This window comes from Pungitius pungitius, chromosome 10 (genome assembly GCF_949316345.1).
Source record: "Pungitius pungitius chromosome 10, fPunPun2.1, whole genome shotgun sequence".
Classification (NCBI taxonomy): domain Eukaryota; kingdom Metazoa; phylum Chordata; class Actinopteri; order Perciformes; family Gasterosteidae; genus Pungitius; species Pungitius pungitius.
The window spans coordinates 9,258,474-9,273,581 of NC_084909.1; the positions used below are offsets into that span (position 1 = coordinate 9,258,474).

At 40.4% G+C, this 15,108-nt stretch overlaps 1 protein-coding gene and 1 long non-coding RNA gene across 2 annotated transcripts in view; one reads left to right on the forward strand and one right to left on the reverse strand.

Moving 5' to 3' along the window:
- Positions 1–6,382, forward strand: part of LOC119228948 (uncharacterized) — a 29,671-nt gene extending 23,289 nt beyond the window's left edge. Inside the window, exons 2-3 of the long non-coding RNA XR_005121563.2 lie at positions 3,948–4,065; positions 5,055–6,382. This is a non-coding gene — a long non-coding RNA (uncharacterized LOC119228948). The remainder of the gene's footprint in view (positions 1–3,947; positions 4,066–5,054) is intronic.
- A 7,071-nt stretch (positions 6,383–13,453) lies between these two features.
- The window catches only part of cps1 (carbamoyl-phosphate synthase 1, mitochondrial), a 35,082-nt gene continuing 33,427 nt past the window's right edge, over positions 13,454–15,108 (reverse strand). The window contains exon 38 of the mRNA XM_037489089.2: positions 13,454–15,023. Coding sequence (XP_037344986.2) covers positions 14,910–15,023 — 114 coding nt within the window. The 3' untranslated portion in view covers positions 13,454–14,909. The remainder of the gene's footprint in view (positions 15,024–15,108) is intronic.

Below are 15,108 nucleotides of genomic sequence, written 5' to 3' on the forward strand. Positions count from 1 at the left end.
GTTGGTCTCCCAACGCGTCCGTGCACAATCTGCCTGCTGTTAGATGTGTACTTAGGAATGCGTTTGAGTGTCTGAGTGAGTGTTTGTTTGCACGCGCTCTTGTGCGGGAGCCTGCACACCATCGTCTGCCGGTTTCTATGGAATTGGCCCCGCTTACCTGCACGCGCTTGGCCCTGAGCTTTGGATAGGTGTTCTCTCTCTCTCTCACTCTCTCTCACGCGCGCGAGAGAAAGCGTGCATGGAAACACAGGCCGACAGAGGGACGCGCCGCTGCGTTCCTGCTGCGTGTGGCAGGGGTGCGGAAATGGCGTCGCTGGCAACATGCATGTAACATGTGTGCCTTGCAGGTGGCTTGCGACACACCGGTGACACGTGCCAGTTAGTAGCACCGGGCACCAGGGTGGAGCCATGCCAATCTGCCAACGCGCCATGGGGGCTCATTTAGAGCAGAGAAACAGCCACTAGGAGGTAGGAGGGAATGTCCTTCACTAATCCAAACAATCTTCCCTGAAATGCGTTCAAGACGAAACGTAATGCTGCCCAATAGTTCATGTGTTCTATTCTATTCTATTAAACATGTTCATCCTTATGACACCTTGGACCCTTTTGTGTCAAGTGTGCATGTGCTTCCTTGCATAAGTTGATTAATCAACATGTAGCGAGTTAGCAATCAACACTGTTGTGCCAGTGTGTGCTCATCCTCGTACCAGAGTCTGTGTGTGTGTGTGTGTGTGTGTGTGTTTCCTGACCTCCAGAGGTGCATTGGGAGGCAGAGCGGTGTCTGGTTCTGTGCACGTACCGTGTTCTCATTACCACTAACAGCCTTGAGCCGGCCTCGTCATTAGAGGGAATCATTCTCAATCCAATCACCTATTGGTTACGCTACGCTACAGAGGCCCACAATCTGTCCTCATCCGGTGGCTGAGATTTCTTTGTGATGTCTCCTGAATTGCAAAGGACAAGTGAGGAGAGTAAAGGAAACGAAGGAGCAGAGAGTAAAAGAACGACACAAAGGGAGAGAGATAGAAGTGTCAATCCATTCAGTCACAATAACGTTGGCCAATGGAGTAAGACACTACTGATTATGGTGTTTATGACACAAACCAACAGGCTGAAAGGTAACGTAGTCGTAACGTTTCGCTGAGCGGTGTAATCTTAACATTTAATAGTACCAGAATGCATTATGTGTGTCCTCATTCCCATGTGGATCATTCACTTCATTACCCACAGAGACAATTCATTTCTTCCCCAAAAATTGAAAACGGTGTTGTTTACATCCACTTTTCCGGCTTTTCTTTTTTTTCTTGGCAAACTACCGACACCTGTTGGAAAGTTGATAGTGGGAGAAGAATTGGCAGGAATGCGTTCCGCGTGCTCATGCATGTCCGTGCATGCTGTGCCTCCTTGTGTGCGTGCAAGACAAACAAAACAGGACCCAAAATGGTTCCATAGTTCTTAGTAACTATAGTGGCTGCTACAGCTAATGTCAGATAACTCGCCATGTATGAGACATTTCAAGACTTCCCCCAAACTGTAGCTTCACCATTGTGCCGTGGAGTCTTAACGGCCATACGTGAGGCTGCTGCATGTTTACATACATGATATCCATCTGTGTATGTTCTCTCTCTCGCTCTCTCCGTTCTCTCTCTCCTTTTCTTTCTCTTTCCCACATCTTGAATCATCCTTCTCATGCATTTCTATTCTCTCTCTAGTCTTTCCCTGCATGTCTGTCTCCTTGTGTCGATGGGGGTGGTGGCTGTGCAGGTAGGGAATTTGAATTACTTGGCAGGCAGGTGGTGTTCTGCTTGGAGGACTGCTGTCAGCACGGTGAGGATGGATGAAGAGAGACAGGAGAGAGATAGGACTGACAGCTCCAGCCAACCTTCATCCATCCATCCAACCAAGTCTCTCCCTCTCTCTCTCCCCCCCTCTCTCTCTCTCTCTTTCTCCCTCCCCTAAAATCCTAATTTTTTTCTTTTTTTATGAGAACAGTCTTGGCCATCAATATAACAATTTTAGGATATCGTGTCACACAGGAAAACAGATTATTCCAACTGCAGTACCAGCAATTGATCGAAAATAACAAAAAATATATATTATAGTCAATTATGCATTGGACTGTTTTTTTTTTGTTTTGTTTTTGGAGATTTCACAATAGTTCAATGCTCAGCTCCAGAGTACAACTTAATTTAGCTCAAAATGATTGTACTGCGACTTCAGAATCTGAACCATTTAAGTATAATTGGCATACAAGGAATTTGTCACAGCGGATGGTACATACACAAGACAATAAGACAAGACAAATTGACAAGATGTATGGATGAAATATTGATAAGAACATATTAAATGTAATCAAATGTAGATTTAAATAGAGAATAATATAAAAATAAAATGAAGTGCACAGGCAAACAGATACACTCACAGAACACTTGTGTGGAGTAAGTGTATTTGAAATAAGAATTATGCGTGGATGTGCAGGGGAGTGACCGGTAGGAAGTCGGGATGACAGTCAGTCAGTGGGGGGGCTTTGTGCTTTGTGTCTACATTTCAATCTCTCTAAAGGCTACAATAACCACCCAACAATATGCGCTGCACTTTATTTGATGCAAAAGTTCAAAACAGGCTTTTTCAGAGCGAGCCAAATGCTCTGCCTGTGGTGCTGCCGCCTGCAGCTTTCTGGAGAATCGCTCCTACAAGCAACTTCACACTGAGCCTCCTTGCGTGCCGAGTAATACGCTAGCCGTGACATGGTTGCGTCACACACTGAAGTCACGGCCACTCACAGTCAGTGAGAACGGCGGAAAAGGCCCACGGTCTGGTTTTAGGAGAAAGAACACCGCAGGCAGACCTAACCACCACCAAATGCTTAAAGCCCCTAATTTAAATGGCCTTTAATTTGTTGTGATGTTATTAATAATAAATGATCTTGTTGTTCTAAGTCATTGTACCCTTAAATAACGTGCAGTTTCCCGAAAGCACTCTCTATGTTCTTCTACATTATATCACTGCATTTATCTGACATCATGACTGGTTAACAAAAAGAATGTTGCAATTAAAATGCAATAACTAGCTAGCTTTTCAAACTACATGTAAAAGCATTCTGATGAAAATGATTCACACACTTATAATAAAGTTTTATTTTGCTCTTTATAAATTTCTACCTACTTCAAAGAAAACTACGTACTACCACATTTAGTCGGTAGGGAACTTGTAATGATTCAAAATAAAACATTTAAAATGTTAAGCTAGTTAACGCTAGTTGAAGTATCCATCCATCCATCTTCAACCGCTTATCCGGGGTCGGGTCGCGGGGGCAACAGCTCCAGCAGGGGGCCCCAGACTTCCCTTTCCCGGGCCACATCTACCAGCTCTGACTGGGCAATCCCAAGGCCAGTGCAGAGATATAATCTCTCCAACTGGTCCTGGGTCTTCCCCGGGGGCCTCTTCCCAGCTGGCCGTGCTTGGAACACCTCCCAAGGGAGGCGTCCAGGGGGCACCTTGGTCTTTTTGGCCATTCTTAGTCTGGCCCCTCACCTGAGACCACTTTGCCAAGGGTAACCCTACCAGGAGCACAAGGCTCCCGACAACACAGCCCTCAGCGTCATAGGGACACACAAACCTCTCCACCACGATAAGGTGATGGTCCAAGGGTTATCAGCACGATAGCTCTTCTACTTTCAGTACTTTTTCAAGTTTTCACACAAGTAAGTAACGAGCGGTTTGCAGATTCTGGTGAGTGGACATCGGCGTAAAAATGATCTTCAAAATTTGGATCAACCACACGGCGGTGGATTTGCTGGCCCGGTAAACTCCTTGATAATGTTCCCAATACCAGTTGTTGATGCAACACAGCTGACATCAGTCTGTGAACACACATCCACATTGGACAAGGATGCTGTGGTTCCGTCATTGCGTCTGCTCTTTAAAGCCTTTATCATTTCCTACAGACCGTACAGCCAGGACCGACTGTGAAGGGTTTCCATCCCCGAGCCAGTCCGGGAGCGAAAAGGCTTTGGAGGAAATTGGTGGCGAAAACGGCTGTTGTCACCGAACCCCCGACATGAGGTGGGTGACCCAGAAAGAGTGACATTTCTATTCTTCTCAAAAGAGATCAATAATCACTTACTGAAATATCGGCTACTAATCAAACCCGATGGTTGTGATACAGTTTGTAACGGAAGCAGACAAGCTAACTACTGGAATCTCTGAGTAATCATTTCCTGTATTATAATCATGCAATTGCCTTCAGAAAATATCCATATGTGCACAGAAAGCACAGATGTCCCTCTTTTGCCACTAGCATTTTAATGCATGCAGGGTGAATTTGTGGATCCTTGTGGAGTTTGAAATTGTGAAGAGTCTCCAAAATGTACACGCCAACACGACCTTATCGATGCTTATGGTGCACACACATTTAACAATCATTAAAAGAGTTTAAAAAAAAACAATGTCAGACAGTCTCAGCTTGCTTATTTGAACAGTTCCCAAATGGTGCTCAAGCGAGCACTGAGCCAAGGTAGATTTCCCTCTAACAAGGGAATCTATTTTCTTGAAGCTCCAAAGAACTGTCTTGGCCTTCAGTCTTCTAGTCTGAACCAGGCAAAATGATAAGGAGAATTAAGTGGCCGATTAGCCGGTCCCTTTCAATGTGGTTAGGTTGTAAACTGGCTGTAACATGGAGTCCAGTAATGGGCCGGGCCGAGTTAGAACTAAGGTTGAACCCTTGGACTAATAGCACAGGCAGAGCAGGCTCTATACACTGTATGATGGACACATATCCGGGTTCATGTCTTCATTGACTTTCATACAAATGATCGAGATTGTGTCGTTTTGAGATGCTTGTTGATTTATCTGTGTTTGTCAGCGGCGTGTGTTATTCAAAAGAAGTTCATGTCAATGTTACATTTTTTACTTAATACATCATTTTAAATGCTGATGCATATGAAACAACAATCCAGTAATACGCAGTTATCTCTGAAAGTGTTTATCTTCAACGATCTAATATAAATGTACTTAACAAACCTAATTTATTTTGTTGTTTTGTTTCTTTTTAGTTGTCCTTCTTCCTGCTTGGTCTCCCTGTCCTCAGTGTGACTCTGGGGCTGATAAGCTCAGGCGGAGGTATCAAGCGGAGCACCCATGCAGGGATCCATTAGGCAAAAACCAATTTCACACAGAGCCAATTTCATAAATATGGAGTATGGGCCCACCTTTAGCTTTGCATGACTGGCTTTTAGAGGGATATACAAAACCATAAACAACGATCCTGTGCCTGAGCAGTCTTTTTAAATGATAGCTGAAGTGTGTGGCACAGACCTACACACATTAAGATGTAATTTTAAGAATTTAATGTTGATCACAATGAATAAGTATTTCTTTTAACATACAGACAACCCTCATGGAGGATTCAAGATATGTTTGAGACATTTTGTAATGTAGAATAATGCTGTGTTCATTTTAGTTATGAACATGTGTAACAGTACAGCATTCATTGATTATAATTGCCCATTAGTGCGTATACAACATATTTGCTTTGGCTTGGTTTGATTTGTTTATATTGAGCCCTTGTCATGAGACCTTTGCCTTAAGTGACACAGCAGTCTTGCAATTCTGGCTTTTCAGTTTGCATCGTTCCACCTGGTCGGTGCTTCAATCATCCAATAAGTCCCCGATTTGATTATTTTGTATTTTTATTATTATTACACCGGTCTGAGAATATTTGTATTGCATACTCTGCTATGACTATTTCAAGTAACACTTGTACTTTTATTTACATTTGTCATGATATAACAACAATTTTCTGCAATACTATATTATGATAGTTCACTTTTTCACATAATTATGGCATGACACATGAAATAGAATACCAAAACCTTTATGTACTACTGTACTTTGATCATTTCATGGCTTTTTACTTACATTTAGTAAGTTTTTGGACACCCTATACTGTAACATTTGACATTTGTATTCGTTTGACAGTCTATACTGTGACTTTTTAAGACATGATCTCTTCAGAGCAGAAATGTACAGATCACAGCTTCTGGCGCTGCTGCAGATTCCTTCACAGAGGCTTTGTATTAATTCTCTGAAGCCACCACTGTGAGCGTCCTAAAGGTCGGTATAAATTAGAAAATAACTAGTAAGTAACTGTCACATTAAACCATCATCCCTACTTTTAAATGTGCCCTTTGAATGTCTCCACACTATAAGCCATAGCTGAAGCTCAGTTTGTCTGGTTTTTTTCCGTCGAGAAATAATTGGAAATGGGGCACTATACTAGCATTCTTTTACCATTTTTTTTTTTTAAACAAATATTTAAGTCTTTCTACGCTATTAAGCTATGAACGTGACTAATACACTTTTGCTATTACTTAAAGTGAAAATCCAAATATGAAGATGTAAAAAATGTGTTTTCAATAAATATCTCTCAAAAGCTATTCAGTGAAATTTAAATTTAGTTTCTTTTTTAATAACAAAATTAGCAAACAGTACAGGGGGGGAAAAAACTGTTTAATTCATACATTTTTGCCACTCAGATCTCCCGTACTGTTACACAATCACACAAGCATCAAACTCTATGGTTAAATTGTTTTCTTAAATCATATTTAGTCACAACATTTTATAACTTTGTAACCAAACTCACCAGATGTGCCCTTACGTCTGTAGAAGTTGGATCTCACAAGTGCTGAGACCACATAGTAAAGCAACCATTTAAAATATTACGAAAAAAAAGAGGAAAGCGGTCATGTACTTTAGAAAATAAATGCTCGCCATTAATCATTATTGTTAAATATTGGGCATTAGACTTGCTGATAACACTGTATAATCCTGTCACTCGGTTCACATCCATGCATCAATACCAATACCATCATGATACAATGTCACTAATAAAGTATTTGGTGGAACACAATCCACGGGGGGGGGGGCATTCTAGATCGTCAGTACTTTCAATAGATTTTACCACAAATGCCAAGGGACATTTTCAATGATTTGCATGTAAGAACGTATTTCTATATGAAAGTCCTGCTGCTTTGATTCATTTAAGGGTTTTTAGGTATTTTGGAACTCACATGAGTAAGTTGTAAAGTACTTTACAAGATGAACATCTCTCCATGTGCCAATACAAAGCACCTTTGTATTTCCACAATACAATATCTATTTTCTCTAAATTGAACTTCTGAGGTCTCGGAGGAATCGGGCTATCCAAGATTTTAGAGAAGCGGGGATACAGCATCGCTAGAAGCCCCTGCAGGGCAGGGATGTTGCAACATCAAGGTGACTTGAAGCAATTGAGGAAACTTATTTGAAGCCTGCAGCAAGTCAGACTCACCTCTGACTTGCTGCTTTGCATTCTTCTAAACTAGAACTACAGCTCTTTGTTTGACCTTGAAGCCTTTTCTTCTCCGCTTTAAGGAGGTTTCTGAGAGCACGCTTTCCAACTCCAACGTTCTATTGTGCGTATAATGATCTGTATCCAAAAAGTGGGTCAATCTTCTTTTGGATAACCTAGTATACAAAAGGTGTTGGTTTTTCAGTCGTAAAAACATGCTCATTGTTCTCTTCCTGTTCCAGAGCTCGTAACACAATTCCTTGACCCTTTGGGGAGGATTGTGAAATTGAAGATACTGATCAGGAGCAGCCCATATTATTAAATAATCTTAAACATGAGCTTGAAAATTAAATGAACTGCTTAAAATTAAGTTTATAGTGTACTCATTTTTATTGTTCCACTGGAGGATCTAATGTTGTGGACAATAAATGAAAATATGCTGTTCAAACTACTGCGAGTAACGGATAAAGGAATGTTTGCTCATAACAGAATCCACCTAGAATCCGCAGCAGGTTGTTATATCCTATTTTATTACCAGAGTTGTTTCTAAAAGTCATCCACGTTGTTCCTCATTCGGTGCCTTTAATAGACATAAAAAGTAGTAGTATTTTATTTAATAAAATATTTTCTGAAAGAGGGATGGTGAAATATGTCATTCAAATAAAAGTCAGTGTAGGATGTTGTAAAACAAAGAAAAGTCACAGCATCGTATGCTGTATAAAAAAAGCAATGTTGTATTTAAGTTAAAGCATATCATTAAATATCATAGTATTTTATGGAAATATCAAATACATCTGATGTGTCAGTTACCTTGCCTATAAATGACATAATGACCACAACTTATTTTGAATCTACAGTGACCTTTGCGATGACGGCAGTGGTCGCTGCAGAGACCAACGCCTCTCGCGGTGGAATCAGCAGCAGTGGAAGAAGGTCGTAGACGTCTTCTGTGAAGAGATGTCCCCACTCGTTCACAGCGGGCCAACAATTTATGCCAATAAGGACAGCAGGGGTGAGTGGATGTGAGCATGGGATACGGAGAGGGGGGGGGGATGGTTATTTTGAAATTGCGTGTCTTGTGTTGGTTGGTTCGACTCGAGGACGGCTCAAAGAAAGCAAGTTTTCTCTGCAATGTTAATGGAGGGAATTTAAAGTAACTTTAGACAAGGACTCATTTAGGTTAAATAGTCTGTATTTTTAGTGTGACATGGCGATAGATGACTCTTTTGGGAATTTCTTGCAATCGATGTTCACATTTAAATAGATCTTCAGATAAAAATAATTAGTTGGTTGCCCTGATAATAGAAGCAAGTTGAGAGGAAGTGGATATAACCCTACAAAAGACTATCAGACCTTGTGAAAAAATAAATGTTCAATTAAAATTCAAAGCAGGAAGATGTCCATCACAAAATTGATGGACATCTTCTCATACAATGTTGGAAAAGTTTGTGGGCGGGGATTCTAGAGAAATGTGATTAATCATTTTGACGTCTGAAATTCCTTAAGTGCTGTGCACCTCTGGTATTACATCCGGATTTTTGTATTAAAAATGTAATATTAAATCGCTCTTGGTAATGTAAATTTAATCATTTGACATTAGCCAGAAAACGTTTTTTTCTCGGGCTGCACATTTTACCACCGTTATGGCTTCAAAGTCTCCTCCGATAGAAGAACACATGCATTTAACCGTGTTCATGTGTGCCAATAGAAATGGAGGCAGGGAACAACACTGTATTAAAGATGGGGATCATCTCTACTGCAAAGTGAGGTAATCAATGAGCACTTTTATCAGTTCCTGGTGTTGCACCCTTTACTCCAGCAGCCAGTCTCCCTGTAGGCGCTGTTGCTTCTGCCCTAGTGACCGGTCACACCGGTGTGCCCCCTGCAAAGACATATTAAAAAAAAATGATATTCCCTTTATCCAGGAATTGTTTAATTTAGAAACAGCTGACACAAGGTGCCCTGCATTTCTCACACGCAGGCTTTGGTAAAATCGAGCGGACAGCAAAACCAAGAGTGGCTCGGCTGCCTCTGTCATCTGCAAATGATAATGGCCTGGAAGGCAGTTTAATGCAATGACATAAAACCACTGTAAATGAACTAAAATAGACTGTAAAAATAGAGACGCGTCGTGTCTTGAGGCTTTTTTTTCGGAGCAACAGAGGTAGCGGGAGGGTTTGAATGTGGCTCAAAAAACAGGAGGAGAGGCTAGGGATCAGACTTAACAGTAGCCTATGGTGAAATATTTACTCGGCCTAGATTCATATCTAATGAGCTTAAAGAAAACCCAGTTACACAACACAGCCAATGTTGAATGTTTAATGTTGTGTTGTTTTGAACGCACTGGATACTGCGACATTCTTTAATTGAGTCCCATCATACGAAGATGTTAAAAAATCAGAATCGGCTCCTAAGGCCCTTTTGCTTATGCAACCGTTCTTTGTCCTCTGAATGTAAACCGACTCGGTCATGTCATCACAGGCCGTGGCGTATTGCTCATTACGCCACCGATTGGCTTTTAATCTTTTACAATGTTGTTTGCGGTTATTAATTATTCAGTGCGACTTGGACTTCTAGAGCTGCCTAATAAGTTAGAAGTTATCCTGCCAATGTCTACCAGGCCCATCTCGGGGGGGGGGTCTGAGATGCACTTTGCAAAGCACCCTAAACATCTTTGCCCGTTGTATTCGTTTAGCCGGTCCGAAGGTCCTACACTTTGAAGGAGTCGTCCCTCGGGGCTGGAGAGACAGACGAAGGAGAAAAGCCAGTGAAACAGTTTGAAGGGAGCGTTTTTGATGAGTCCAACAATCCGAGAAAACCAAGCCCTTCTTTCTGTTTTAGAGGAGGGGCCGGCTGGGGGTATTTATTATTCGGCTGGTTCATGTCTCTGTGTCACCGAAGACAAAAGAGCAAAAGGTGACACTAGGAAATGAGGAAGTGATTGTGCTGTTAATTGTGCTTTTGTGATCCTATGTTCGGAGATTGACTTCTCTCTTCTCACTTTCCCTTTTGCTGTGATTGACAATTTCTGCATATCGAAATTTTGGTACTGTTACCACACTGCAAATTAATATTTTATTTTAAAAATGTTAACGTTGTCTTTTTCTGGATAGGAATAAAATTATTTAGTTTGGGATATGTATTATAGCAAAAAAATATTCTATTTAAACTCCACATCATATATACGTGAACTGCAACAGCAAATCAGTCCTGCATTGGCTTCCCACCAGACAGTCTTAGCATTTTAATGTATAAAACACTCATTTCATGTTCGTTTAATTACCAACGGTTTTCCTTGACTCGTCAATCCACATGGACGCGAGACCTGGAACGTTGGTGTCCTATTCACCCTCGTTCATTTAGGACCTAGTGGAAGACCATAGATTTTTATTTTGCCAGGCGTCATGTGGTGTGCCTGCACATAGGAGCCGATCTCTTCATCTGTAAGCCCACCGAGGGCTTGTTAAAGCCGCCTCATTATAAACCGAATGCAAGTTCAGAATGGCTATAGTCAAAATCATCCCTCCCTGTAAATGGCAAGAGAATGTTGTTGGTTGCTCAACAGCTATTCTTTTAGAATATCAGTCAGATAAAGCAAGTCATTCCGGATTAATTATAGTTAATCACGATTTACTTGAAATTGCTGCATGTAAACCCGCGCTGAAGTGACTGATGGTTCGAGGCTCAAAACATAATCCTGTGATGCTCGGAGGCAGAGGCTGTTTCTTTCTTTGTTGAGCAGGGCTTTGATTTGCTGATGTAAAGTAGCAGATTTTTATTTTGCTTTCAGCAGATGAGGGAGGTTTTCTAATCTTTAGCGAGATCAAGACAAAGCTTGAGTTACAACCTTGCAGGACTGTACAGGTGGTTGCCTCCACATCCCGCTAAGAAAGAGCTGTGATTGAGCAAAGAGAGAGTTTCTCGATTGCAAAATATATTATTTACGGCGTCCTGCCATTTATCTCGCAATGTGTTCAAATTAGAAAATAATCCAGAAGTTGCACATTAAGTGGACTTGTCAATCAATCTTACATACAGGATTGAATGCAATTACTTTGAGGCTTAGACTTTACATTGTAATTCAAGATTCCTAGATATTATGAATGAGTATCTAGTGTGGATCTCTACATGGTGAAAGTAAAATGTGGACAGCTTGTTAATGTGATATAATAATGGATTATATCACATATAATATATGAAAAGGTCATGTGGCGACTTGACCCCTGTGTACGGAGTTTAACTTCATGTATTTTCTTTTACTATCCCTTGAAATTAAGAGGGGCATGCGTCTGGCCTTTGACAGTTTATGGCAATTCATTAAATGACACAAACCAGATCCAAATAACATTTTCACAATTATGACACTGATTTCACTTTTATAAATGTAGGCACACCATACGATAGCCACTCTAATAAAATGACTAGTTGCATCAACCAGAATACCTCAAACTTGCCATCATCAGCAGTAGATTTAACTGACTAATGTAAATACACCTTTTTTTAATTACATTACAAAGCAGCAATTCAATTTCCCTATAGCTTCATAGGCGGGTTTACATCCTGAACAGTGTGTGGGAAGTGTGTGTTGCTTATGGAGACGAGATAACTCATTTTTGATTATTCTAAAAATCCTTCGGGTGAACAGAGGCTGTCAAACAATGGCTGACTGTTGTTGCACCGTGCAGATACATTATGGCTATCTCCTTTTTACAGAACTCCAAACGTTTGATGGTCTGGGAAACAATTAAGCTGCACAATCGCTATTAGAAGGAGATGGTCTACTGCTACGGCTAATGGGGTGGTCTCTTGCTGTCATAATGGTATTTACCGCAGCAGGGCTCTGTGAAGCTTTACATTTATTCTTAGCTTGACACAATGCACATGAGTGAACATTAGGGTTTTTCCTTTTTTTTCCCCCCTCAGTGACGACGCACCAGTGAACAGGCAAAGAGACGTAAACTTATTTCAAATACTGCATTTTTGCAAACCTGCTACACATCCTTATCTCATCATATCTCACATCTTATATTATCATACCGTACACATTGTTTGACCTAATTCTTTTTTACTTTTTAGACTTTTCAAAATTCTAATATCATTCCTATTATCTATTATGTATTTTAAAAAATTCAAATTATTTTCCTATACATTTTTGCTTTTGTCCTTCATAATGCTTGACCTTTTAAAAATTTGTATTAATTTTTTAGACATTTTTTACTTTACTTATTCCCCCTATATTTCACTTTTACAAAATGTTTGCTGACTGATTACCTATCTTGTAATACCACTTGTACCTCAAGAGGCAATAGCGAGTAACTGTTGCCTATAACATTGGCCTTTAATATTTAAAAGTGTGCGTTCATGGGAGTCAACGTAAGCTTTTTTTCTTTAGTTAAAAACTCAAATATTTATTGGAATTTACTTATTTGGTCAGAAGCTGATTGGGCCCTTTAACGACCCATTACCCACACATGGCAAGCAGCCTCCAACAACTATGTGGGACGCACAGTCTTCGAAGCCTTCTTGCTCCTCACTTCCATAAATAATTCATTTTGCACAGCACGGAAAATGCATATCAATTAGCCAGGTTTATTCTTTCCAACAGTGAAATATCAGCGGGTCTCCTTTCATGACAGGATAGTAGTGAGACAGAGCATTATTTAGCATTTCTGGACGTGACTGCCAAGACCTTTGTCAAAAAAGGCAGTGTCACTAATTGTTTGATTTGAGTAGGGACGTCTATTCTTGTACTCTGTGAGGATTGATTCCAAGTTTGGCGAAATGGTAATAACCCAAAATCTGATCGATCACTCACAATAATTCAAAAGAATCAATGTGTCTCTCCAAGGATATGGACAGGTCAAGCAGCTTTGACGGAGTGCAAATAAAGTTAAGCAAAAACTAATATTTGTAGTATTTTCTTTAAATGTGATTGCCCAAGGAGACCTCGTATAGGAAATAAGATCTTTGAATACTCCATCAAGGCCAGCAGGACCAAAACAATGGTTTTGTTTTCTTTAATAACACAAGAGTATGGTTACGTTTAACAACACTTTACCTTAATCAAAGTGGTACTTGCAGACATACTGCTAAAAACAGGGGCTTACCTGTGAGCTTCTGTGAGCAATGAACACAAGCTGCCTGTTGCCTGGTTACTGTGCTTGCAGGGAATCGAGACTGATGGCCTTGGGCTGCTGGATTCAAATTAGTTTGATTGAACACGATTTGAGACTTTGCTAACACAGAATTTGATATTTAATGTGTCCAAGTCAGTCAAAGGAAGACAAACATGGTATCATTTGGCAATTCTGGCTGGTGTAATAAGGAACCATGAATATATTTAGATTTTTCCCTTTTGCTCTCAACCCAATCTCTCACCTTTTTATTAATTATATTTTACCAATTAAACTCAAACCTACTAAAATGTTAATAGGGAAAAACAAAATCCTTTGGTCATATTTCATGAATGTAATTCGTAGAGACAAGAGTGACGAGCTATGAATAATTACTTGTCACAGCAAGGTCACATGCTTCGGGGTAGTCGATCGGAGCAAGGTGACGGTAAAGTGAAGTTGTCTGTTGAACTTTGTCTCATGATAAATATCTCAGAGACCCCAGCAGAAGGAAGGCTAACCCAACAACACTATGCCAATACAAATGGAGGAAAACTGGAATGCAGCATTCTTTCTGTGGTTGTTGCCACATGCACAAAGTTCAGGGATTGTAAATAACAAATCTAATTCCTGTCCAGTGTAAACAGTGCGCACACACACACACACACACACACACGAGAGAGAGGCAGATGTTACGTTTGATAAGACTTCATTGTGTTTCATAGACTGCAATCCAACACAAACATGAACAGAAACAATTACAAAACAACCTGCATTAGAGCTACTGTGACTCGTATCATTTTAATGTAAAAAAACGCAATATTTGAAAAGACAAAATTAACAATATGGACATTGTTTTCTGGGCTCATTTTAATACCAGAGTAGTGGGAAACATGCAGAGAATAGTTGCGGGTTGGGTAATTCTATTACTTCTATTTGAAATCCGTATTATAAATACTTTAGAGTATTTCGTATAGGATTGGGCCGATAAAAATGATTTATAACAATATATTTTAGAGTGGAGTAATTTTGTATTTAAAATACTCGAAATACTTTTTCCACGGATTAACAAACGGTTCAGTCTTCAGATCTTCTGTTAAGTGAGTGTGACAGATTTTTGTGGGGTTCCATCCCTACATTATATAGCCCTAACCTGAATGCCCTGCTATGCCAAATTGAAGAATCCTTTTAGTTTTTTAACATGGATAAATCCCATCACCATCTGAGCTTTTTACAACCAAAAGCGACAAAGTTAAGCAGAGTACAAATGAATTCTGAATAAAAACGCTTGACGGCCAAAAAAGTTCCGCTAAACTGTTGAAGTGAAAATACACACCAGGCTTTCATTTTCATCACTACTCCTCCTTGACTGCATGAGATGCTAAAACCGTACGTCAAACATATTTGCTCCAAATTTATCCAGCAGTTTTTGTAAAAGAAGACAAAGCGGCGGATGGAAGGAAGCTTCAGCCCTGCTTGTTGGGGGCTTTCAGAAGCCTCTCTTTCTCACGGTAGTGGAAGAGGCTGGTAGCGTCGAGTTTGCCCGCATGTTGGATTGCTTCTGCAAACAGCTTCACCACCTGAGCACACGCAGAAGCTACAGCTACAGACAAACGGGAAACATGCTGCCGGACAAGATGTCCAATCAAGTGAGTTTCCCCAAGT